Source organism: Melozone crissalis, unplaced genomic scaffold, assembly GCF_028551555.1.
Source record: "Melozone crissalis strain CALT ecotype California unplaced genomic scaffold, PUWL_Pcris_2 ptg000038l_1, whole genome shotgun sequence".
NCBI classification, from domain to species: Eukaryota; Metazoa; Chordata; class Aves; order Passeriformes; family Passerellidae; genus Melozone; species Melozone crissalis.
Genome location: NW_026535816.1, coordinates 4,353,434 through 4,380,055, shown reverse-complemented (window position 1 = coordinate 4,380,055; position 26,622 = coordinate 4,353,434). Strand labels below are relative to the sequence as shown.

General features: G+C 35.8%; 1 protein-coding gene across 1 annotated transcript in view; it reads left to right on the top strand.

Moving 5' to 3' along the window:
• Positions 1-26,622, top strand: part of LUZP2 (leucine zipper protein 2) — a 77,329-nt gene that overhangs the window by 35,520 nt on the left and 15,187 nt on the right. Inside the window, exons 2-9 of the mRNA XM_054283638.1 lie at positions 1,500-1,617; positions 3,679-3,749; positions 6,694-6,772; positions 13,227-13,289; positions 17,274-17,336; positions 19,386-19,448; positions 24,487-24,561; positions 25,593-25,760. Of these exons, the coding sequence (XP_054139613.1) occupies positions 1,500-1,617; positions 3,679-3,749; positions 6,694-6,772; positions 13,227-13,289; positions 17,274-17,336; positions 19,386-19,448; positions 24,487-24,561; positions 25,593-25,760 (700 nt within the window). The remainder of the gene's footprint in view (positions 1-1,499; positions 1,618-3,678; positions 3,750-6,693; positions 6,773-13,226; positions 13,290-17,273; positions 17,337-19,385; positions 19,449-24,486; positions 24,562-25,592; positions 25,761-26,622) is intronic.

Here is a 26,622-nt window from a genome sequence, read left to right as displayed (position 1 = left end):
CTCCTTCAAAGAAACTTCATCTCACTGTCTTGCTGAAGAATTTAGTTATGTAGCATTTTCTTTCATCGAACTAGCAATGGAAATGTCATTCCAAGGAGATGTGGAAGGAGAAGACAAAAAACCCAGATAAATATATGGACACAGCTGTTGTGCAAGTTACATATTCTCTGAGCAGGTTTAATTCACATAGTTCTTAGTGCTGCTCAAGAAGCATTTATGTCACTGGGAACCTGATAAAAATAAGAACTGAGGAGTGAAGTTCCATTTAGCTCCATCCAGAAAACACAGCAGATGTGGCTGCCAATGGAGCCATCTGCTGCAGGAAGAGTTAATGTCTGAAAAAGGGAAGTCTGGAGGAAGTGAGCTGGGCATTTGTTGTCAGCATTTGCTTTTTATATCTGCTTGTTAGCTTAGCTGCATTTCAGCAGTTCAGAAGGATTTTCTCAACAGCAAACACAAATTTGACTGAAATGTGATAAGCTTAGCGCTTTATTTGCATTTGCTGTGTTGTAAATTTAGCTGTTTCTTCCCTCCCCATGTAATTTGCATCGTGATATAGTCAAAAGAGAGATGTTTTTAAATTTATTTGAAATATTATAGTGGGAAGAGACAGAAACATTAATATTTGCACTTGGTAATGCCTTCCATTATATATTACACTGGTATCTTTGAAAAATAACTCATCTCTCCATAGTTCCCATAAAGTCTCAGAAAAGGGTGAACTTGTGAAGGCAGTGATGTTTATTTATTGTTCCAAGTCATTTAAAGATGAAGTAGCTATGGAATCAGCGTCCAAATGCAGGTATGGCATACAGCTGTTGTTTTTCTTTTAGTTTGCCCTTTGGCCATGTCACAAGAACATCATGACCTTGTCTTGATCAAGAGTTGAGTGACTGAGTGTAGTGAGCCCTGGCAAACGTGATGATTTAAACAGGAACCAAATGTGATAAGCATCGGTATGGCCTGCAGATCAATAAAAATTACAGCTACTGAACTCAGATGCTGAAATAATAGATGAAAACCAAACAACAAACAAAAAAATAACTTTTTTAACTGCTTTGGTTTTCTTATCTTAGGTTACAAACGTGGCACGCTGTATTATCTAATACATTCATCACACCTATTTTGCCAATGCTTGCTTGTATTATTACACATTTTATTGCTATATCAGCTATACTCCATCTGACATTGTGTAATAATTATGTTCCTATTCTTTTATTACACTTTTCTGTGGTTTGTGGCAGCTCTTCTATTATTCATAAAAATGGCAGCTAGTAAATGTTCTTGCTCACTCAGAATCATGACATCATTTCAATGCATAAAACATCTATTCATCTGTATTAGGAAAAAATAAGTTCTACAGGTGAGCAAGGGGACATAGTCCCCTTGAAATCTTTACAGGGTGTTGGAATAAATTAAATTTGGATGAGGAAAAATACGTTTAAAGTTGCATTGAGAAATGTTTTGAAATTTTCTCATGCTTTTATTCTTTGTGTTAGACAGGGCTATGAAGAACTGGAAAGACAGCTGAAAGAAGTCTTTAAGGAGAGGAGCAACATACTTCATCAACTGTTGAAGACTTCTAAAGAACTTCAGGGAATTAAAGTAAACCTCCAGGTTAGACTCTGTCTCAGTTTCTAGAAGATTACTTACTTACCTCAACATTTTTTTTTATTGGTGTCTTTTAATTACAAAAAATGTGCTTCTTTTTAAAAATTATTAAATATGTGTATATTATTATTTTGTTCGTTTTCCTGATCTTTCACTTAGCATAAACCTGATGGCTTCATGGAAAATTTCATACTAATGTTTTGGGGCCTTTGTCAACTCAATAAAAATAAAGAAAATATGGAAAAATAAAACATAGGAAAAGGAAGGGAATGACAAGAAATATGCAGTATTAATGTAGGTGACGCACATTTGAAGCACAGACAGACAACCCTTCAACTAATTAAAGTTTAAAAGAAGGGTGTTTTATTGCAGTGCTGGACAGATGTGGAATAATTTCCAAACACATGTGCAAGGAGTTGCAGACTCCTGCCCTCTGTTTATACAGAAGAGGTTTTACATACCCAAGTGCTTTCTAAGGAGGCATAGCACATAATCATTACCTGCCCACTTCGCATTGGAATCGGCTGAAAATCCATTGTGGCTGCTCAGTGGTGCTCCCGTAACTGGGTTTTTGAAGCAGGGGAGTGGGGATATGGGAGGAAGAAAGCCATCTTCCTCATGGTGAGCTCTTCACCCTCGGCCAGTTAGCAGCACCTTTTGCTGGTCGTGGTCCAAGCCCCTCTGAACTGCTGGATTATTCTTGAGGCAAGGTATTTCTATGGTCTCTGCTTCTTCACAGTTGCTTCATCTATGCCTGTCACTTGTAGCTCCTCTTTCTCGATATATTTGTTACTCTTTAACTAAGCTACGTGATTTCTGCTAGCTGACTTAGTTTCTTAATTAATTTTAATGTCTTAACTAAAATATGTGATCTTCTGCTATCCCAATTGTATTTCCAGCTGGCCTCTTGGCTCACATTTGTACTGGCAGCTGCTGCAAACGATGGCCTTTGCTGTTGCAGGTTGGATCTTTGCTGCTGAATTCCATACACTCAATTTAGTCGCTCGGTTTACCTTTGTGACCTGCCATCTACCCGGTCTGGCTGGGTTTGCTGCAGGGCATTGCTTTACAAGTTCAGCTGACAAACTGTGCTAGATGAGCCCGTGGGGAGAGCTGAGGCTTCTCTCCATTTTTTACTTCTGGATGCCGTGGTTAGGCTGAAAGGGCGGTAAAATAGCTCTGAACTCACATCAGCTCCTCAGAGGAAAAACTAGATTGAAAATGCTTCCCTGAGTCCAGATGCTCAGATGAGGGAGCGCCTGACTTTTCCCTGTGGAGTCTGTTGGTCTGGTGAAAGCACTTAGACTATTACCAATTGAAATATTTGGTCTCTGTATTTCCTGCCGCTTTAAAGGAAATTATTTTTCTGACTATACATCTTTGTCTTCATTGATGTAAGCTAGCTGGGAAAAATAAAAGGAGAAGAAGCACTCTGTCTGTTCACAGGAGAATACTAGTGGTGTGTGTGCACCACTGCTGTGCTGTATCATTGTATTATGATATATTTTCTTGACTTCTCTGGTTTTAATTATTCTGTCCTTTGACCTTTGGGATTTTTGGTTTGGGCTTAATTTGGGGGTTTTTTTGAGTGCTTTATCACCATTATTGTAGGCTTTTTTCCTACTTTTTAGAGAAATATGCTCTCCTTGTAGGAAATTTATTTTAGAATATAGCACAGTTGAAGGTAGTATTCAGCAAAATTACACTGTGAAATATTTTAGACTCAACACTACAGAGATCTTGAAATGGGCAAAAAGCTGTGGTATTATCTTCTGTATATACACACTTACTTGGTCATAAAATTCTAATGCTTTTGGTCTGTTTCTAAATCTGGTTATTGTATTTATCTCTCATTTAGTATTTGAAAAAAAAATACACAACTATGTACAGTTAACTGTGTTTGAGCTACAGTAAAGAAAAATCAGAGTATTCTTCCAATTTTCTTAAGTGGGGTAATGTCTGCAGTTCACCAGCACCACTTTATGAATGAGTGCTAAATATTTTCACAGATTGTTAATAAAAAGGATCTCTTTAATACAGTTTTGGGGTTTTTTTTGTTGCTATCAGTCTTTAAAAAATGATGAAGCATCAACCAAAAGTGATGTACAGAAACTTCTGGAACTGGGCCAAAACCAAAGGTAAGACCCTCCCTCCCTTCCTTCCTTCTCTTTCCATTTCCTGACTAAAAGCTGTCAGACTAGCAAATTCCATCTTTCCTTGTTCTAGATAGATAAACACTGCTGTATTCCAGAGTCTGCTAATTCTAATAGTTCCATAAAGGCAGGAAATACTCTTTTTGAAACAAATGAGGGATTTGCTGATATTGGACATAAGGTAGGAAAATGTATGGTGAGATATCTGTGAAGAAAGGCATTTTGAATTTTAAAGGAAGACTTCGTCATGAAGTATTCCTTAAAAATAAATTCAGGCTTTTTAGAAAATTAAATAACTAAAGTGTCTAAATCCCTAAGTTTGGAGATAATGACATTTATTCAAACATTTTAATTAAATGTTTGTGTGTGTAGACACTCAAAATCACTAGTCCATGAGCAAACAGGAGTACTTCCACTGGATATTTGTGATGAATGGAGTTAGAAAGAGAAAAAAGTATTAATGATTTCAAATTATTCATTGAGCACCTGAAAAATTAGTTCCCATCAGTGGGAATGCAAGTTCCCAACCTAGTCCTTAGTCTCAGTTTCCCCGGTGCTTCATTGCAAGTAAGTCTCATCATTCTGTGCTCTCTATATTCTTGAAATTCAGCCCAGCAAAGAGCAACATTAATACAATTTCAGTAACCAGAAAACATAGCTAATAGAGTGACTACTTTTGCTGGAAAAATTGTATATAATGAGTGCATCTATACTTCCTATTTCTCCCTAGGAAAAAGTGTTTAGTAAGAAAAATTATTAAGTTCATACTTCCTTTATTATTAAAAATGCAATAACTAAATTCCATGGCTGTCTTAGCTCTATATTCACTGTAGAAGTGCCCATGGAAGTACATATGGAATTGCATTGCTGCATAGAAACCATGTGAGAAAATTACCTTCATCTCTTAAATACCCAATATATAAGGTCTGCAATACAGTACCAGTAGAATTTCTTATTTTTACTGTGATACATAGCAATCTTTCAGGTGTTCCAGACAAATATATTAAATCATAAAGGAAAGACTTTAGCTACTGTCCTATTTAAATACTGATGTGGCTTTGATGTGACTGTAGGTGTACATCTCAGCACAGACAAAATCATTCATCATGCATGAATGCAGTTTTGTGGTAGTTTGATTGTTGTGCAGCTTTCTTTTATGAAATTGAGACATGAATTGATTAAAAATATTAATGGACTGTTTAGTAAATAGATCTTAGTTGCAGGTGGGAAAATTGAGTCTGCTAAAAGAAAATTTTATTACATATTTCAAATATTCTTTCTGATCTCCTCTGTAAATCACCACTTGCAGTCTCTCAAGTTCCACCCAAAAATACATGTTGACTTTTGCTTCTGAGGCATCCAGACATTGAGTGTTCTGCACAAGAGCAGTTCCCAGAAATAAATGTGGATCAGTGCAATCTACTGCTGAGCAGCCCGCTCCATCGTTCAGAAAATGAAATATTTTTACAGTATACTACAAGGAAATGCTTTGGGGCCACTAGTGTTGCCAGCAGTTTACAGATTTACTAGATTTAATTTCCAGAGAGGTGTAAAAGTTCAACGTATGAAAGAGGTATTAAAAATGTGCCAGGGAATCTTCCTCATAGAATTTCATTAGAGAAAATTCCCAGTTTATTTGCCAGGCTCCTCAGGCTTCCTTTTATCTGCAGTAAATGAAGAAAAGTGATAAGTATTATGCTTAAATCTATTTCATTAAAGCCAAAATTCAAAATATATCCCAGTATTAATGTTATGATCTTTCTTTGAACAAACATGAGCTGCAAACTTGGTGTGAGTGTGACTTTGAATATATTCTACAGTGCTGGATGATGCAGTAAAGTTCAGAGTACTAGAATTTCAGCTTTTGTAAGTAAATGTTCTGCTGACTTCAAAATAGGTTTTTTTAAAATTCATTTTGTGCAAATTCTTCAATAATTCCCAAGTTGCAAGTAAAACTTGATCACTGACTATGATGCCTCCAGTTGTATATCTGTGTATCACCGACACTGTGAAATGATGGCATCTGTTAGTGCTGATGGTATATTGTTTTCATGCTGCTCAATCACTTTTTCAGTTAAATCTGTTCTGTACTAGTGTTGCCAAATTTGCTGAAAGTAGTAGGGGTTATCAGCTAAAAAAAGAGATGATCCAGCAGGTAGCAAGTTCTTTTAAAATTATGTGGTTCCCATTCAGTTTAGTTTTCACAGGGCTAAAATACTATACGTTACTGTCTGTAAATCCAGTTTTGGCTTGATCTTCATTGAGAGTTCATCCGTGCAAGCAGCAATCCTCCAAAAGCTCTGCAGCTGTCATGAAATTTGTCATTTTACCTCTTTGCTGCATCTCCAAAGTGTGCCACATGCTGCGGGTAGAAAACTCACACAATTTGGAGAAAGTCTCTGACTGAATCAGTAATGCAAAGGTTTTTCACTAGATTCAAATAAAGCAATTATCCTGTTCTTCTTTCTTTTTATGCCAGAATCTTCTACTGGAGTTTTTGTTGTTTGTCCCTAGGAAGTGCCATATGAGGTTGAATTTTATCAGAGCATGATTTATTTGTTTATTTTAAAGCAGGTATAAACTAGTTCTTATTAATAATAGTATGTCTGAATGTCAGTGGATTTTCACTTGCCTGCTTTCCTCACTTTTTTGGTGCCAGTCATTTTTGTTAGAAATTATGCACTGGCAGATGTTTTGCACAGCAGGCCATTCAGCAGATATAAAGAGTGGCTACTTTGCATCATAGATAATTTTTATTTTGCACTGGCACAATACTTCATGGAATCCTTAAGATTTAATTTGTGAGACTCCTAGACAAATACATCTGTTTGCTACTCTGAGTAATTAAAGGTCCATTTTTGAATCTGAATAAGTGTTTCCTAATGGTCACTTGTGTTGAAGTTTGTGTTCTGTGTTTTCAATAACCTAGGGAAATGAAATCCCTCCAGGAAGCTTTTCAAAAGCAGCTTAATGAGGCAGCTGAGAAAGCAGAGAAGCAGCAGGCTACCGTGAGTGGTTCTCTTTCTTTCCTTTTTTTTTGGGTTTTTTCCTGTTTTATGTTAATCTTGCCTGGAGAATTTATTAGCTCAAAAAACTATGTAAAAAAAGAATGGATTTCACATATGTGTTAGTACTCTGCAAGCTTCAGAAGAAAGGACCTGGAAAAAGTTCTAATGTTCTGAAATATTAGGATTCCCGTCTTCCCTTATTTCTGTGGAATTAGGGATGTTTATACACTTTTGGAGACTTTAGACAGGAAATTTAGGCCTGAGTCCTCTCCCTGGTGAGATGACCTTTATGGACCCTCATGTGTCATCTATACTGATATAGACTGTCATACATCTATTGACTTTTTAGGACTTAGGATTTTCAGCAACAAAATGGATAGTAGAGTGTCTAATTTTGACCATAGTAGAACTAATTATCACTCTGGAAGGTATTATTAAGTCCCATTAAGATTTCATGCTTTATTGAAATTCTGTTTCTGGACAAACTGCGCAATTGTTTTGACTTTCATGCAGCAGTGTAATGTTTTGGAGCATAAATAGACACATTTTGCTATTGTAGGGGGAAAAAAAAGTAGAATCATGTTTACTAAGATGAAAGAAGGAAATTTTTCATATGTTGATTATTAATATTCCTGTAACATGGACACAACTGAACATAAGTTGACTAGATAATCTCCAGAGGTTCCTTCAAACCTTAAGTGTTTTTTGATATGAGCTCTGGATTTGAAAACAACCTGCTTGAGGTGTTTATACATCTATTTTCTAATTCATATTGGATAACTACTGATTTATTTACTAAGATTTTTGCTGTGTTCCAGGGTCACAAAGCAGGGGTTTGTCCGAGACAGAGGGTTAAATGTAATTATTAAATTCAACAAATATTTACAGCGCCTTATTGTGTATGGTTATGATTTGTATGTGGCTTTGTTCCCTTGGTGAACAAAATGTGAGTGTCTATGTTTTCCTACCTTCTGAGTAGAAACAGCTTTGATTGTGGACCAATCTGGTTGTCTCTGATAAGTAAAAAAAATGGATGTGTGAGCATAATAACACTGATACCTGTTTCTGATGAATCACTCATGCAGCACTAGTGAAAAGCCTTGCCACACATTGCACAAGAAGACATGAATGTAAAATCTAGTGTATAGCAGTTTCAGAACATATTAGTTGAAAGTTGACATTTTTTATATGGTCTGTATAGCAGTTTCAGAACATACTGGTTGAAAGTTGACATTTTTTCAGGTGCATGGAACGCGTTCCTATTGACTTTATCAGCACAATGAATTCTAGTCCTACAAATGGAAGGTGGAAAACATTTCGTTATTGAATCTCTTGATTAGATTTCGATACTCAAGACTAATTCAGGTGTGGATTACATAAACCTCAGATACAGTGAATGGATTTGCTGGTGTTTGTTATATAGTTGTTTTTTTTGTTTGAGCAGCAGTGCCTTGTGTACATTCAGTCCCACTCTAGCACTTCGAAGAGCACAAGATTTGTTCTGCACAAAACAATATCTGCCATTAACTGTGAGCAAAATATCACCTGGTGTAGAAACCAGGAAGAGCACCTCTGAGTGTAGGACAGAGTCATGGCTTAAAGAATCTGAATTCTCGAGCTGCATTGTAATACTTGACACTAATAGCATATTAAACTTGCTAACAATTCTAAGGAAATCAGAACTGTGTCCTTGGTTTGTGGTTTACTTCTCTGTGCCTCAGAGTACAATGTACATAGTGAAGCTCAGCAGTACAGTGGGACTGAATGAATATTCAAAAAGTACCTCAGGATCCTCAGATGAAAATTGCAATAGAAATGGAGACAGATACTATTCCTGACACACAAGGTTATTTTATACCTGGTTTCTCTGAAAACAGTGTGAAATCTGGGAAAGAAGGTTCAAGTACTTTAATGCAAGACTACTGAGAGAATAGGAGCTGGAATTTAATTTTAATTTAATTGTGAAACTTGTTTCTAGTCCAATTTAAGCACAATTTATATTATAGGACTTGGTGAAATAAATCTTGATTTTCATCAGAGTAGGTGAAAGTAGAGTTACATTTCACAAAGACTGATAAAGCACTGGTGGGAAGGAGAAAGGTGGAAATACATTTTTCTGCATTTGTGCAGGAGGCATAATACAATGCTTGCTGTATGTATGGCTGTGTAAATTTAACACCTGACACCTGCCTGAAGGTGTTCTTTGTTATGTCAGTGTAAAAGTGTAAGTAAGAATTCACAAGAATTAAGTCAAATTAAATGAAAAATAACTGGGAAATTACTCAAGGACTTTGACCAAAGCAGAAGAAAAAAGGAGTCACAACAGCTCTACATTAGACTTTACATTCATATCTTCTTGTGCAGTGTGTGGCAAGGCTTCTCTACAGATCATCTCACTCTATGACTGTAGATTATTTTTATATCTAAAAACATTTCAGAAGGTTCATTTCATACTGGGTTTAGTTATACAATATGCATATAAAGTATGTATGACGTCATTCCAAATAACTGATGTCCTCTTTAACAATCATTAAAGGTTGAAAAAGTTTTTTGTTCTGCACTTAGCATCAAATACCTAAGCAATTTGTATTAAGTTTTCATGCAGTGAAAAAAGTATATGTAATGTCAAGCTGTTTTCTCTAAATGTGAAGTGGAGCCACTTCTTCCAGAAACAGTTGGAGATCATGGACTGATTTTCACTTTTGTTAACAAAAAGGCACAGAGCAAGCGGCACATGTAACTTGAGCCTGGTTTTGTTTGCTTGGGGTTTTTCAATGAATTTGAATAAATAAAGTATTGATTCTGTATGTCTTCATTCGGTTAAAAGGCTCTCAGGGCTTTTGGGAGGCTGACTCTTTGCTTGGCTGTACTTCATGCTAATGTATGCATGTTAAGAAATAGTTACATCTTTAGCAAGTTTGGAAACTTATTTCCCATTAACTGCAGCTAAAGTTTATATAAAGAGCTGGCTGGCTCTGGATGAGGGAGAAGATAAAGAAATATGGAAATACTCAAAAAAAGTTTGGCTAAGTAGAGTAAGTTTAATCTGTGATTTCTATTTTATTCTGTTTGTGTTTTATATCATGCTAGCAATTTTAAAGAAGATATGCTAAAGGATTGTTTGGCAGTACAGTTACAGTACTGTCTGTCAAAATAAAGGAGAAAATTTGTCTGTGTAATTTCCTTTTTTGCTCAGTGTTCATTATGAGAAATTAGAATTAGGTAACACTTTATTTATGACTTACATAAAGGAACCATAAACAATATGGGCATTTTTAAATCAGTAGGGTTTTTCTAGTAATAAAATGTTAACAGAATATGAGGAATTTGATTCAGCATTATCCCCATACATGGAAGATTTTTAGTAAAAAGATCTGATGTTCTTTTCCCTTCAAAAAATGGGGTTTTTTCCTAATAAAAGCCTTTATGACTATTCATAAAGTCCTAAATGTTCCTTTGTTGAAAGTTTCATTTACTAATCAAACTATAACTTGCAGCTTAAAAGTTACACTCATCTTAGAAAGACTAATAGGTGAAATCTATTTAGCTTTGCTTTTAAAAGTATTTAGCACTCTGTAGAACACTTTTTGCCCAAAGGAAAGAATAATTTCTATGTTTTACATAATAACCTAGACAGTTCTCTCTGGCTTTGAAGTCAATTTTTACAATATATCTTGAAAAGTAGACAAGGAAAATGAACACTGAGTATGTTAGGGTTTTCAAATATGGCCAGAATAGTCAGGTGTTAATGAAGGAATTTCAGTTAAACCTTAACTGCTCATTTTAATCCTGAGCAAGATACAAGAAGTCTGGAAGTAAGCAAATTTAATTACAGCTGAGTCTTGGCTGTGCAGTAATGATGTTACATTGGGATTTTACTATCCTGTCATGAATAACTCCTATTGTCTGACTCTTATAATTAGATCACTACCATCTGCTAAAGCATTCTCCATTTTGATGGGGGAAAATTTAATTTAAACATTTCAAGGTCACCAACTGCTGTGAGTAAAGGCCACTGGATGGAAACTGTTGTTTTTAATAAACATAATGAGCCCTGAAACACCCAAAGCTCTGAGTACCTTGGATGACTGCTCCAGGATATGGAAGCCGTGTCCTTGCTTAGTACTGAAAAGTTCAGCCTTAGAACAATCTGTTTTCATTACATACTCTCATAATTGCAGCCAGATAGCAATTAGAGGCAGACAACATGTGGAAAGAGGTGAATGTTGGGGTTTTTTTGCTGTTAATTTAGAGCTGGGTATAAATGTCTATTGTTGTTTATCATACTATCAGGATTTGATGACTGAAAGGAGTATTTTTACATCTCCTCTGGAAAATTGTATTATGTCCTGTCCTTGAGATTTGCTAAAAGCATCATGCAGATGGTCTGACACAGATTGATCTGCCTTAAAGCATGAAGCTATATATACATGGGTACACCTAAATGGAGAGTAAAATTATCCCTTTAATGCCTCTGGTAGACAAGTCATATAAATGTATGTATGTAACTCTCCATATCCATACTTTGTGACTCAGTGGCTCTTCATTTGTTAGAGACTTAGTAGAAGACCCTTAAAATGCTTTTATAATTTAAAGGCAAAAATTAGAGTTCCTAAATAATACTTCTCTTATTTTTGAAAAAGGACGTGATGCAAAAATATTTTTAATGTTTTAATTTGTTAATTTTAATTTTTGGTTTTTTCCAGCTAAGCTAAAAGGGTAGGTTTGCACTATGTAAGGTGTCCATATCAGTGATATATGGATGCATGTGTATGTGAATAGTAGTAACAAAAATTAACCAACATAGGTTACTGGATACATTTGTAGTACTGGACTCTCTTAAATGCCTCTTCCCTAGAAGATCCAAGCTATGTAGAGATAATCGTTTTTGTATCGCATCTCTTTAATTATTTCATATATATTCATAGCTAGAAGTGAAGTGCCTTGAAGGAATATTACTATTCCTGAGAGATAGATGTAAGAAAGGGAGCACTCTTTAATGGAGGTCAGTATATTTATTTTTTTTTTCCTCAGTATTTAAGGGTAGGTAGCTGGCAATTCCTTTGAACAGCTGAAAAAAAAAAGTAACCACAATAAATAGCTGTATTGTGCTCCTCCCCATTCATCTTGATCTGATATTTTGATTATGACCTTTGTTTTTTTGTTCTGAAAAATGTTCATATTTATTATCTAGATGCGTTCTAAATTTCAGTATTTGTGGATGTCATTACTAGGCAGGTGCTGAACAAGGCATCATTCTCTGCCTGTAGGTGGATCTGAAATGAAAATTTCCACGATCAAAGCACTCAGACAGAACTTTGGCAGAGTTTGTAAAAGAAGTTCTGCTTATGTATGTCAGGTTTCTAGTTTCATGGACCCCTGCCTGCATTTCTGTCTGCAGTGATGATAGCATTGTCTGACTAGCTTTTGATACAGGTGAGAGTGCTGTCAGTTCAGTGGTGTTTTTTAAATTACTGACATGTCTGCTTGAGTGTGGACATGATTACAGGAGCAGCGGTCGTGTCACGTAGATTCAGTATTCATTTTTTTATGTCCTTGACACCCAAACCATTAACCTTTTGGTCAATGTCTCTGTAATCTGAATCTGTTTTCTTGCAGGATTTTGTTTTTATGGTGCAATGTCAGAACAGCTGTAGCTTCCCTTGACCCTGGGTAGAGTTTTGTGTCAACAGCATGGCACGTAGGGTAAATGGGGATGCGTATTTTGCTAAATTAAACAATACAGAAATGTGTTCCTTTAATCCTAGTTGTTTATAATGATGTCCTCCTTCCCCCATTGTGTTCCATAAGCTGTGATTAAAGCTCAGTCCTGAAAAAACTCTTTTGTAAAAATAATTTTTTAAACTGTTTTTGATTACGTTCAGTCTCAAGCCTCGTGACTGGAATTTCTACTTTCCAAGTCAAGTCTTTGACTTAAGTAGGATCTAAAGACCATGTTTGAATGGTTTCATGTATAACACACTTTATTCCATGGGTGGTTCTGAGTAGAAGAAAGATCTTTATCTAATTAGGACCAGCACTGTATCATTCAAATAAAATAACTGTGTTAGAAACCTGCTCTGATAGATGTGTTCTTAGAGGGGAAAATGTTTTTGTTAGAAAATCAGTTAATATTGTTTTAAAAATCTTCAGTTCTCTGATGATCAAATTGAACTACTATTGTGAAAAATAGACACTATGTCTACTGGTACAGAACTAAAGTAAACCTATTTACATACAGCAATTTTCTTGTTTTAAGTTTTCTAGGTAATATGCCAAATGTTTGTAGATTTATCAAATACTTGACTGTGGCCTATACCAGTTGGGTATGTAAGCAAAGTTTTTTGATTTGGTGCTTGGTTTTTTTTCCAAAACTTTAAAAAGCATAAAAAAAAAATTAGTGTTTACAATTACATCTCAACAACTCCCACTCAGTATTTCTTTAAAATTGTAGATTAACTTTTTGAAGACTGAAATGGAAAGGAAGAGCAAAATGATACGAGACCTCCAAAACGAGGTAAGGGGAGCATTTGATTGTCATCTCAATTCAGGTTTCATGTTGGAAGAGAGTCTGGTTTGGCTTCATATGTAAAACATGTTACTGTAGTGGGCAAAAAAGTGAAATTCTCTGAACAGAAAAGCAGACAGAAATGGCTGTGTTCATTTAGAAATAGTGTTTTATTGAATGCAGTGGTTGACTCCATGCTAGTGGTGCTTAGTTTGATAGCACACTTCTGTAATTTTGCTGCTTTTTCAGAAAGGAAGTTCTGTAGGTTGTTGACACACAGTGAAACTTTGTTCTTGTTGCTTATTTTAGCAAGAGGAGGAGAAGGGAAATGCAACATCAGAACTGAGATTCTTAATGAAATTTTTAAAAACTCAAACTCCTACATTGTTTTTTTTTTTAAGCTTTGTGTGCCATGAATATCAATCCTAGATTGATCCCAAAATTCCAAATGAAGTATGTAACATGTTTTAAATGATGTTTATTGGTATTAAACTGAATTTACTTTGAAATTCGGTCTTTGGGCAGCATTATATTTCTTTTCCCCCTTATCCCTTTCTCTGCACACAATTTGCCTAAATCAGGATATAGCTTCTCTTTCCATTCCTTCATTTTGCAAAGAACATTGCACTTGAAAATATTTGCTTCTTATGATGCCTTGTTCTCTTGCCAACCAGGCTTCTTGTCTTTTTCTGCTTTGTTCAATTCTTTTGCTTTTCTAAACTACTCTGAGTCTATGTGTATGAAAACTTGATCTTTTTAAAGCTTCCATTTCAACGGGAATCTCTGATTTCTTTGGTCTGTGAGATTGTATATACATTGTCAAGCTGAAAAATGTCTACATTGCTTTTTAAATCATAAATGTGTCCGAGTTTTGGATTAATTTTTTACAGTAGTCAGGAGGGGGGCATGGCCAGGCCATAATGTTATTGGATACCATCTCACAAAGGTACTGGGGTACTGACCTGGGAGCCTTTAAACTCTAATAAAGCATATCAGTCTCATCCTCTTGAGCAGTCATTAAAAAATCTGTTCTCTTACTGAACACAAATGCATCATTAATCAACATTCAAACTGTCTGACTGTTAGAGATTTGCTTAGGTAGGTCAGTAGACTTTTCCAATATTTACTGTATTTATAGCAAATTTTAGAAAATCGACTTTGAAAGGAATCTTTCTTTTGGCACCAAATATCAGCTACTGTGTGGAAAAGAAACCAAAAGCTTTACCTGCCTAATGGCCTTCTATTAAATTTTTATACAATTTTTGTTAGTTCCCTGAAAGTAACCACTTATATCAGTTTTTTGGAAACTTGGCTGAATTTAAATTATATGATTTTGAGGAAATGTTATGTTATTTTGGTCCTGCCTCCAAACACTGAACACATTGCTTTTAAAAAATCTCATAAATTTGGATGTGCTATACATTTAAATAATGATAGCATTTTATGTGTAGGTTTTGAAACAATAATCTGCATACAGCTATATAGAGATAGATAATGAAAATGCTTCCTTCATAGCTGCTCCTCTTCTTTCAAATATTGCATTCACCCTCACTTTCTATTGCCAAATTGTGAATTTTGCAATCTCAGGCTCTTCTGTGACTGTAAAAATATTTTCCTATTTATTTCTGTTTATTTCCTATTTAGTTCTGCCCTTTCAGCACATACCCTAGTGCCATTCAGCTTTGCCTTTTGGAGATGCAAATAGATGGCGGCAGCCTTCCAGCTGAATGCAGCAGCTGCCATGTAGTGTGTGAGGAGAGGACATTGCACAGAAAGGCAATTTTTAGCCTATTCAAGGCTTTGGGGGAAAAAATAAACAGGAAAAAAAAGTCTGTGCTGTTGAGGAAAAAATGTGCCAGGTAGAGCACAAAGGGATTAGATGTCTCAAAATCATCTGGGTCTTTAAGTGCTTCCTGCAAATACCACAAAATAGGTGTCAGACTCCCAGCTGTAACATCATGTGGATTGTGTTAATTTAGCCTTAAAGGATGGGCATGTAAACAGATATGCTCTTATTTCAAGCAATTTCTGTTATTGACAAAGAAACCCAGAAGTTTGGAAATGCAGAAGCACCAGTAGAACTAAGAAGCTTGCAAAAATATAGACTAAAATAGGATATGTATAAAAAGAGATACTTTAGATTTTTCACTTGTGTAGATGGCCTGTCATAGAGTGAGCAGCTCACTTCTAGCATATCATGTGGTTTGTGGGAAATTGTGCCTGTATTGGGTCTGATAGTTGCTCATATTTGCCAGGAATATAAGCCTGTAAATGTTTGTATTTAAATCCTGAACTGCTGGGATTTTGGAATTACACAGCTTTATCATCAATGGAGGTTTTGGATTCTGAGAAATAATTATGGATAATGAGACATGCAGCTGCTGAGCACTAAGTTCATTAAAAGATAGCTTCTCTGAAAATTCAGCTGCCTTCAGAAATCTTGAAATACACTTTGCAGATAAAAATATACCACTTTTAAATAATATGCATAGTCAGCTGTAGCTTAAAGAAGCATTCATGAGAAGTACACCTGCTATGACCTAGACCCAGACCTTTACAATAGTTCTGAAAAGTACGTAAGCATGAAAGTTATGAAATTTTCTGGCTAGATGCATTACTTGGATTGTCTGCCTATGACTGACAGAACAATATTCAATTTGATATAATTGGATTGGATAAATTGCATTTTTATATCCCTTCTTTTCCAAGGAAGTATTAATGTGAAATCTACTGACAGGCAAATTTGCTTTCTTGTCCAGACCTATTAATGAATAATTTCAAGTAAAAAATCTAGTAGGTGTTGAAATGTATCTATTAAAATAGATAATTTGGTTGAATAAAAAAAGGTGAAAAATGAATCCACATATTTTTGTGTGTCTTCTGTTAGACTAATTGTCTTCAGTGATTCTTTTGTTTTGTGTAAGATGGAAAAAACTTTGGAAGAGGGGATTAAAATCTCAGTGCTTTTTCTTTCATGGCCCTGAAATACAAAAAAAAAATTCAGGACTAGAGCATCTTTTTGAAAAGAGATGTGCAGGTATTGAATCTGCACTCATGAAGAAGCCAAGCCTGGATCTGGCACAAGCTCATTGTCATGCCAGGTGCCAGCTCTCGTTCTGGGAGCCTGAGAGCTGCTGAATGCTGCTGAGGCATGACCTGCCCAGAGGCACCTTGTTAGTAATTTGAGGTGTAAATACTGGGAATTGAAGGACTGGGAACAGAGAGAGAGAGGGGAAGAGAGAAGATGAACTAGAATGTAGTACTGTGAATGTGGATTCTGTTTATTGAATACTTATGGGTTTGAGCAGTTTAAAAGAGGTTCACACTGCAGAGAAATCTTCACCCCTGACTGCCAGTTATGGGATAATACGAGTGAGTCGTGGAAAAATAATTACTGTGAAGAATTAATTTTTCTGGGTTTTTTATTTCCCCTGAAAATGAGAAGAAATACATTTAAAACTCCTACATGAAAAACCATATTGAGTTGGCAGAATGCTGTCAGGTAACTAACTTTCTACTGGTTTTATTACTTGCAGTTTTAAATTATAAAATTTAGCAGAAACACCCCTTGATTTTGATCACCAAGGTCAAGGATGAGACCTTGGCCCTATTACTCACTTGTTAAAATGGTTTGCAGAAAATGATACTGAGCTGTGGAGTTGACACCAAGCAAGGATTAGAGGCTTTTTCCTGCCCTTTTGTACCTCAACTTATTAAATCTAAATTGCTTTTGGTTGCCACTGTTCTGGGAAGGTCTCTGTGGACAGTCCTGTTCATGTTGAAGCAAATTCTAATGCAAATGCCTTTAAGAATTCTATAAGAGGATACTGTGCCTTGATTAATCTCTCTTGTTTTCTTTGTATCTTTGTTGGTGACTTGAAGATGTTATCCAATTAAAAAATAAAGTCAGTATGGTCAAATAGTTAAAGAGTCCCTTAATATTTTAGTAGCACTTACTAATAAACTATTTTGGCTTTTTTGTCCCACTCTCAGAACAAAAGCCTCAAAAACAAGCTCTTGTCAGGAAACAAGCTTTGTGGGATGCACGCAGAAGAGGTAAGGAAGATCCCTGTCTATTCTAAATCTAACGTACTCAGAAAGTTTTGCATTAAAGTGTTTTGTACTGAGGTTCTGGTGTATTATACATATACATGTATATGTATAACAAAAAAAAAAATATACAAGAATATATATATATATATCTCTACAAGAATATATCTATATACAAGAATATATATACACACACACACCAGAATACAGAATATATATATATGTATGTATGTATGTATATATATACAGACCAGAATACAGAATATATATCATGTTTATATGGTGAGTGTTCCTGAAGTGCTGTCATCCCAACTAATTTTTGTGACTTCCCAAGAAGCAGCTCAAGTGTATTAGAAAGCAAGTTGCAAACTCAAGTTTTAGACAAATGAAATCATCTGGGTGTGCCTATGATATAACTCTAGAGATACATACATCTGTAACATACATCAAACTGATTTCATTTACATGATCTCCATGTCTGCACTAAGCCAGGAATTGCCAAAGGCCCGTTTTGAAATTAACATTGAGACAGCAAAGATCTACTGTTATTGATTCCCAGAATGTTTCATTATTTCAAGGGAAAAAGGGTCACTGTGAAACTGGAGGAGAGAAATCTCCCCTCTACTGAAGAGTGAGGTAGATATTCAGTGATACAAAAGCCCTATTTTTGACAAATTCCTCAATACCTGCACTCATGTGAGCATTCCCTTTATTTTTCCTTACGTTAAAAAAAACAAAGTCATTACATGTGAATCTGATTTACTCACATTACTTTAGTCTGGGTTTTTTGCATATATAATTTCTTTTAAGGTCATTGCACCTTGCCAGAATGAAACCAAAGCATGAAAAGTTTCCTCTGTACTAAAATTTTCCTAATGATTATTGAATGCATTTCCTTCATTAGAGTCTCTGCCTTTTAAGTCAGAGAACAGTACTTAGGAGGTCAACTTTCTGATAAATTCTCAAAGGTAGGAAATAATAGGGTTAGGAGTATTTTTTTTTAAGTCTTTCAAAATCTGTTGTCTTCCTTTATCCCCATTGTTGGTCTCAAACGTGTCACAGTGTAGGAATACAGATGTTATTTTCTTCCCTTCTTTTCTGTTACTACTTATTACCCTGCTCTGATTTTGATTGGTAATAAATTCAGGTAGTTTCCCCAAGTCAACTCTCTTTTGCCTATGATGGTAACTGGTGAGCAACCTCTCTCTATCCTCATGAACCTTTTGCTAAAAGGTGCAGGCTCTAATGAAGGAAATGCATTCAATAATCATTAGGAAAATTTTAGTACAGATGAATTTCTTATGCTTTGGTTTCATTCTGGCAAGGTGCAATGACCTTAAAAGAAATTCTATGTCCGAAAAACCCAGCCTAAATTAATATGAGTCAATATTTTCTGTTCCCTGACCAGTTGAGGAGGGAAGTGATGGAGTGGCTTTGGTGGGCACCTGGCATCCAGACAGGGTCAAACCACCACACCTATCTGCAGAATATTTGAACCTTTGGTAATCAACTTGAAGATCTTTTCTGTGATTGTATCTCTTTTAATATTTGCATCTAAGAATGAAGCCTAAGGATAATTTAATGACTCTACTAAGAGATCCTCCCTCTCCCTTGAAGCACAGAAAATCCACAAAATAACCAAATATTATCACAGAGAGTTGCAGGTCATACACATGCTTTTGACCTGCACTGAATGTATTTTGTATTTTTATGACTCTTAATTTCATCACAGGCTTGATATTTAGCAAATGAGTTATACCTTAATTGTAATTCTTAGATTCCTCTGCAGCCTATTTGGATACCTTGTATATCACAGAAACTGTATGTTTTATCAAACACAGCTCTCAGAATAATTCAGATTGGTGAACATTTTCTCACTGGTTTTTAGGTGATGTGGAATATATTCCATAGCTCAAATAATTGTATTGTCCGGGTCAGAGGACGGTGCTATTTAAATCTGATCTAGGTTCTGCTGTTCTCACAATTTACAATGTTTGTTTAATATTTAAAATTAAAAAAAAAAACAAACCCTGATTTGCTTATCCTCACTTTCAGTCAAAAAAGATTCAAGCCCAACTGAAAGAGCTTCGTTATGGGAAAAAGGATTTGATTTTTAAGGTAAGTTGTATTTCACTATAGTTAGCTAAAGTATTAGGGTTAATATAGCATTGGAGTGAAGTAGGAATATGATAGCTGCCTTTATTATTGCAGGTCTAAGTTTGTTCTGAAAAGAGCTCAAAATACCAAGACAGACTTAATACCATAATGCATTTTCAGAAATATACTTATATCTATGGGTTTGTGCTCACAAAAAGCAAAATTCTAGGTTACTGGTGGTGAATAAAACCTGTTGCCCTGTTCCATACATTCTGTAACATGTCTTTCATCTTTTAACTGAATGATGTAAAAATATTCTACAGATGCTTCTTGTTTTTCCTTTAATTAGCACTCCTCCATGGCAAAGTCAAATATTGTTAACATTTAAAGCAAATCTCTGTGTTTATGAAAAGCTTGAGCAATGTACTATTCCTTAGGTCTGAAGATTTAAGAAAAATCTGTTGCTTAAACAATCTAAAAGAATAGTCTGTTCTAGCTAGCACATTTTAATAATGAATAAAACATTTTAAAGTGAAGGAGGGGAAGACAAGACATAAAAACACTGCTGAAGGGCATTGAGTCCTTGTTAACACAGGGAGAAGTTAATCCCTGTTAAAAGGAAGAGGAGAGAGATGCAGGGCACCTGGCTGAAGGCTCTTAATGGTCCTTTTATATATTCCCAGCATAAAGATGGAGATGAAGCAGTCATCTTCACCTAGAATTACTTACAAAGTCATTCTTGTCATTTTGAGTTCCAAATTGTCTCCTGGAAGTGTTTAACTCCCTCTGCTGTGTGTCTGTTGTATACACAGTGCTGTAAATATGTGAATATAGAGTAATGTAGGCCATTTAAAAGACAGTGTGATTTCTGTGCTTTTTTTGCCTTTTTTTTTTTGTTGTTTTTTCTTTACTTAAGTTTTACTTAAGTTTATTCCAAGGTTCTTCAGGGCCATTTATTTCTGGTCTCCAAAAGACCAAAACCAGGGAAACAGATTTAGAGACAAAAATGAGGTATATTGAAGATCTAGGCGTTTAAATTTTAACACCACCTAGCATTAACAGAAGTTACAGATCTTTCTGCAAATTCAGTATAATGGAGAGCTTGAGCAGAGGTAAAGATCAACAATTCTAATCTTGCCTTGCTGTGAAGGTTTGTTTTATTTTGCTGAAGCACCAGGATTGCTCAGCACTGTTACACCCATAGTGTAACCCAGGACCCTGCCCGATCAGAGAGAGGCTGCTCTGTTGGGGCAAGAACAGGTGATCTTTCATTTCTAATTGCTTTGATGCTGGGAACATAACAGATTTAATGTTAGCACTGCTGTTGTGGCTGTTTTATGAAGCTGTTACTCTCTCTGATAAATGGGATGGATAGTCCTCCTGTCGGCACGGCACGAATGTTTGGGATTCTTCTTTCACATTGCTGGACTTTTACCTTTTCCCCTTCCACTCCCTTCCCATGCCACTAAACTTTATTTTCTGTGTGGCTTACTGAGGGTTTCAGGGAAGTCTGCTCTCCATAGAGATCTGAGCATTGCAAGGTCCTTGGAGCAGAAGGATGTAAGCTGCAGGCTGTTAGATTTCTGAAGGGCATGAGGGAAAGCTGCAGTTCATGTCCATCAAAAGAATGCTTTCTCTGTAGGTATCCATTCTGAAGATATATGTGAAATTAATAGGGAGGGATTGCTTGATTTTTATTTTACATAATAGACATCAAGAAGCTGTTTCTTAAATTATGGTACCTATTACTGTCAATGGCTCTGGTCTGAGCTAGACCTCTGGGGATTAAGTGGGAGAGGAAAAGGAATGGGAAAAAGGCAGTTTTCTCCTTAACATTACAGTGAATTGGTAGATGATATCTTCTTCATCATATCTTACTAACACTTATGTTTTCAAAGTGTTTTATAATCTAGCTGATTAATTAGGGAGCGTATATGTCTGTATGTTTATATTTTTAAACTCTCTTTATGTGATCTAAAGCCATGGAACAGATAAGTAATGAGCATCACAAAAATTAAATCATGCACCCAAGGTTATAGAGCTTGTCAGTATCTCTGCAGAGAATACAATTTGAGTTTCTATCTCTTTTTCACATTTTAGTCCCTTAAAGCATGCAGCATGTTATCCTTAAAGAATTGACCCAAGTTGAAATTTGCTTTGTATTATAATGAGAAAACCAAGAAGTTATTAATAAATTGCCACTGAATGTTCTTAATTTTATCACTGCCTCTGTAAGTAGATACTTACTAGTTCTGAATGACACTACTGAGTTGCAATAATTTAAATTATCATCCTAAACCCCTGATTCAGTGAAGTACTTCTAAGTTTAAGTACTTTGCTAGATTGAGGTCTGCATTTATTTCAGGCATTACAGACCACTTCTTTTTAAAATTACTTCTCCTTCATTAACTGTCTTCCCATTTTTAGGCTATATTTTCCTGGAAGAAGTCTCATGTTTTGCTAAAATAGGAAAGAATTAAAAATAGTTTGGTTTTTTGTTCATGAAATCCAAGCGTGTATATATGATGGTAATATGAATAAAAATAAATCCAACAATGATTTCTAATGTCAGTTTGTACAAGTACCTTGTATTACTGAAATTCCTCTTGTAAATGTGAAAGGTGACCATGCTTCATTGGTATGGTTTGAGTGTATCTTTGCTTTTTTCTAAGGCTTCTGCTACAGATTCAGACATATTTGATCTACCACTTCATAGATTCAGACATATTTGATCTACCACTTCATCTCTTTTCCTTTTTGTTCAAATTCTAAGACAAAATATCTTGATAGGCAGTTCTAGAAAAACAAGAAAAAGTTCAAATGTGAGTAGCAACTAACAGCACCTGGCCTACCAATGTATTTAATCTTTGTTCCATGGTAGTTCATTTAGGCTCCCTAACAAAATCCTAAATTGCAGCAGCAGTGGAAGTGTTGAAATATGAATTTAGCCTTGAGAGAAAAAAGCTTTCAGGAAAAAAAATATCAGATTATTCTGCAGATTTGGTACTGAGATGTAAGTAACTATCACTACTTTCAAGTGAATGGTTCATCAAAACGTGCTTTTAATGCCAGAATGTTACTCTTACCTGGTATCAGTTGGATTGATATCACTGAGCCATTTGCTCAGTATTCTGTGAAATGAAATAAATATACATGAATGTTACAGAAAATTTTAGTCCATCAGCATAGGACAGTTATATGAAAAATGAGATTAAGTCTTGGTAAATGATGCATTCAGAAAACCTTCACTAATGTATTTGAAAGCTGTTCTTTGGATGAGTAACTTTTCACCATAAACCACAAATGTTCTCCTGTATGTGAGCAGTGTTATTACACTGGAGTTATTCTTTGTCACAGAAAATATCTATTGAAGAACTTAAGTACTTTTCCTCCAAGTTGATTTTTGATGTGGAAGTGGTTTCATTGAGTTCCGTGTGTTTATAGCACCAGGCATTCCCTGAAAGGAAGAACACAGAGTCACTTCTAAGCAGCACTGCCTGATTTCTGTCACCTACCCAGGCTTTCAGATGCCTGTGTAATTAATGCATTTATTGAGGGGAGCCAGACACCCCCTAATTCATAACTGCAGCTCTGGTTTTCCCCTGATTTAAGCTGTAACACTGATGGTGCTGAAGGAAGGAGTCGCCTTGTTGTGTGAGCCTCACCATCGTCCATCTGACTCCAACTGCTCAGCAATGCTCGCTGTCACAGGTGCCAGCCCAGCCTCACGTTTGTCATTTGTTATTTTGTGTCATTCCCTTTTTAGCGGCAATCGAAATCACAGTTTTTCAAATCTTGATTCTCTTTGATTGAGAATGTGTTGATTTGTATAGCTGTACTGAAAAATAATAAGTAACAATATAAAAGTGTTAATGATGCGAGAAATTTCTTGGTCTGGTTCTGTGAGAAGTGTCTGTACATCGCACAGAGTCAATGTTCAGTCTTTCAGACATTGTCTGTGGCCATGTTTATCGTGAGTGATATTGTATCCCATATTTAGGAAAAAATCCAAGAAATTACTGAATTCTAGCAATTTCTTATATCTTAGTAATTTTGCAAACTGAAATGGGAATTTTATCCAATTATTCTGCATGTACTAAATGTGTACTCACCTAATCAGAATTTCAGAGAGAAAAGATAAATGGCTAGTCCATTGTCCTTCTCTATGGCTGCCTTTTCAAACAGGGAAAACAATGACTAGGCTGGGTTTTCTGCAGGTACAACAGGAAAAGAATCCTTAGTCCTTTTGGTTGCATAGTAATGTGTTATTAATGCAAGGCTGAGAACTGCAGGAGTCTGCTTCCCTGAAACAGAAAATTCTTGCAGAGAATGTATTTCCTTCAAGTGAACAGGCTGGGTTTACACACCTCCTAGGGAAAAAGAGAGAGAAAATATTTGTCTTTATTTACTGAACATTTAAAAGCATCTTCTGAACCCCTGCACTCCATGTATGACATATACATTATATGGAGGCTACTAGCCTGATCCTGAATTCAAACACAAATCTCCCAAAATGCTTTCCTGCTATGTAGCTGCACAGTTAGCTATTCTTGTGAATTTTCCTTTTACATTTCCAGGAAAAGACATGGAGAAAAAAAAAAATCTGGAGTTACCTCCCTATACACTAGTAGGTAGTATAATTTCATAAGGTGTCTGCATGCAAGAATGTTTGGGTGTTTTCTAATTTGTCTGTTTATGCCCAAGTAGCTTAATGCTGGCATCTCAATGTTTAAAACTACAAAATAATGTTCAAATTGCACTCAGAAGTCAGAAAAATGAACAAAATTACTAAAAGACATTTTAATACCTTTCCAGAAGGATATTATGGCATAATATGAAATTTTTTATAGTATGGAATTAATTTTGCTATTGACATTGAATTATTATAAACTTGCATTCACATCAATGGAGCACATTTGACCATAATTTCTTTTTCCCCTCAGGAAAAGCAAATCTGACCCAACCCACATATATTACTTGTAAAATTTCTGTTCTTTGCTCTCTCACATGAAAAAATGCATTGGAGATTGCATCAGTTTCTTTTTCTTGATTCCCACAGGCACAACAGCTAACAGATCTGGAGCAAAAGCTATCAGTTGCAAAAGACAAATTGGAAAACGCAGCCCTTGACAAAGTAAGAAATGTCATGTAATGTAAGAGTGTTTACCTGTGTCAGCTGGGGATGTTTTCATGTAATTTGACAAAAACAAATGAAAGCCATGCAATTGTTTAGATGCATACTAATTGTACCTGAGAGTGATGCTGCTGAAATCAGTGGAACTAATTATTATACATGAAGTTAAGTACATCTGCAAAGTTATTTAAGAAGAGGATGGTCAAATTAGGAAAAAAAAAATGTGGCCCAAAAATATTTTGCAGTGATTTTTAGTAGATTTAGATATTTATTGAACTATAGTTTGTGCTGACAATGGACTTAGTGTCTGTCATAGGTTTATTTACCTATAATCTGTGCAAGATTATAGAGAACTTTGTCAGTTTACATCCCAATAGTGTTTCCTTCACCTGTGCTTTCATAATGTTCATTTACAGATCTCCTATCAGCAAAGTAATATTGAATTATGCTATGCACAGGATGGAAATAAATTTACTTGTTCTTCTTTTACCTTTGGATTGGCAAAATTGGAATGGCTGTGGCCAAGGAAGAATGTGCACTGGATGGCAGGATTAAGGAATGAGAGGATGAGAAATTATCCAGAGAAATTTCTGGATGAGAGGAGAGTGATTTCAGATGGGTGCAATCTGCAGGAAGCACTAAGGGCATATCAGACTGGATTGACTGAGTCCATATCATCATGCAAAATTAGGCAGTCTGCTACCTCTGCCCATTTATCCATAACAAATGGGGATTTATGCTGTCTGTGCAGTCACTGACTTGAAAAGTCAGAATTAAAGACATGTTACGTTGAAAAGAAGCATGCTAGTATCTTCTGCTGCCAGTTAGAAATTAAAGGGTCCCTGAGTCAAATGTGTCTAATTTAACCCAATCACATAAAAATCCTGCTTTGGACAGTCTTGATTCCTCCCATCAGTAAGAAAAAGCAGCAGCTACTCGTGAGTGTTTGTTTTAATAGAGATGGAGAAAGTAAGCCATGGTGTTCCATCCCAGCACATCCTAGAGAAGTGATGCTTTCCTGTTCTGCCCAGGAGTCCCAGCTGAAAGCCCTGAAGGAGACTGTGCAGCTCTGCCTGTCCTCTGTGCTGCGCCACCAGCCTCCCACCCTGAGCCTGGTCCCTCCCCAGCCAGCGGGGAGGCTGACTGCTCCCTCCAGCACAAAGGGCTCCAAAGGCCCATCTCGGGCGACAGGCACCAAGGTATGGTCTCACTCTTGGCTGGGGTTTTATTTGAACATGTTTATTTTAACATCTTTGGCCTGTAGGACCATCAAACTGAAACCAAGGAGGGTTTCAAATTCGTCGGAAGATAACGACAAATTTTGAGGATCATTCTAGGGCTGTTTCTGATGTCAGTAAATTGGTTCTGTAGTTGGGAAGCAGATACATTTTACTGAGTGACAGAATTCTGTCACTTGGTAAATAGATAATGTCTGCGTGACAAATCTACACTGAAGATAGATTTGCATTTAAAATAAATGAGGGTGCTGATTCATAGGATCCTTTACCTGTCAGCCCTGAAAGTGAGTTTATGGTAATACAGCACTAAGCAGTAATATGTGATTGCTTATCATGGTTTCTTTCAGTGGAAAAAAATATTTTATCCAAAACCATAAAATAATCTGGGACACCCAAATCAAAATTGCCAAAATGGGTCAATGAACTTGACAATAGGGAATATTCCAGTCTTGCAAGATGAAAAGGGCAGTTTCAGAAAAAGCATGAGGAAAGAAAAAGATGAAAACTGGTTTGAGTCAATAAATTCAAACATGATAGTACAGTCAGGATTCACACTGATTAACAACTGTCCTAGTAATTTTCATCTCCAGTGTTGCATTTTGCTCCTGAATTCAACTGATTGAATAGATAGATCTAGAAGAATGTGTAATTTCAGTGAAAAGGGATTTTTACAGAAGAATGACTGAAGGACACTTCAATGTCCTCCTTTCATTACAAAACTGAAATAAAAATAGGAATTGCTATCTCAGAGCCATTTGCAACTTATGTATGGCATCTCTTGGTATTTACTGTTAGTGCATAGGCTGAAGCCAAAATTAGTAAT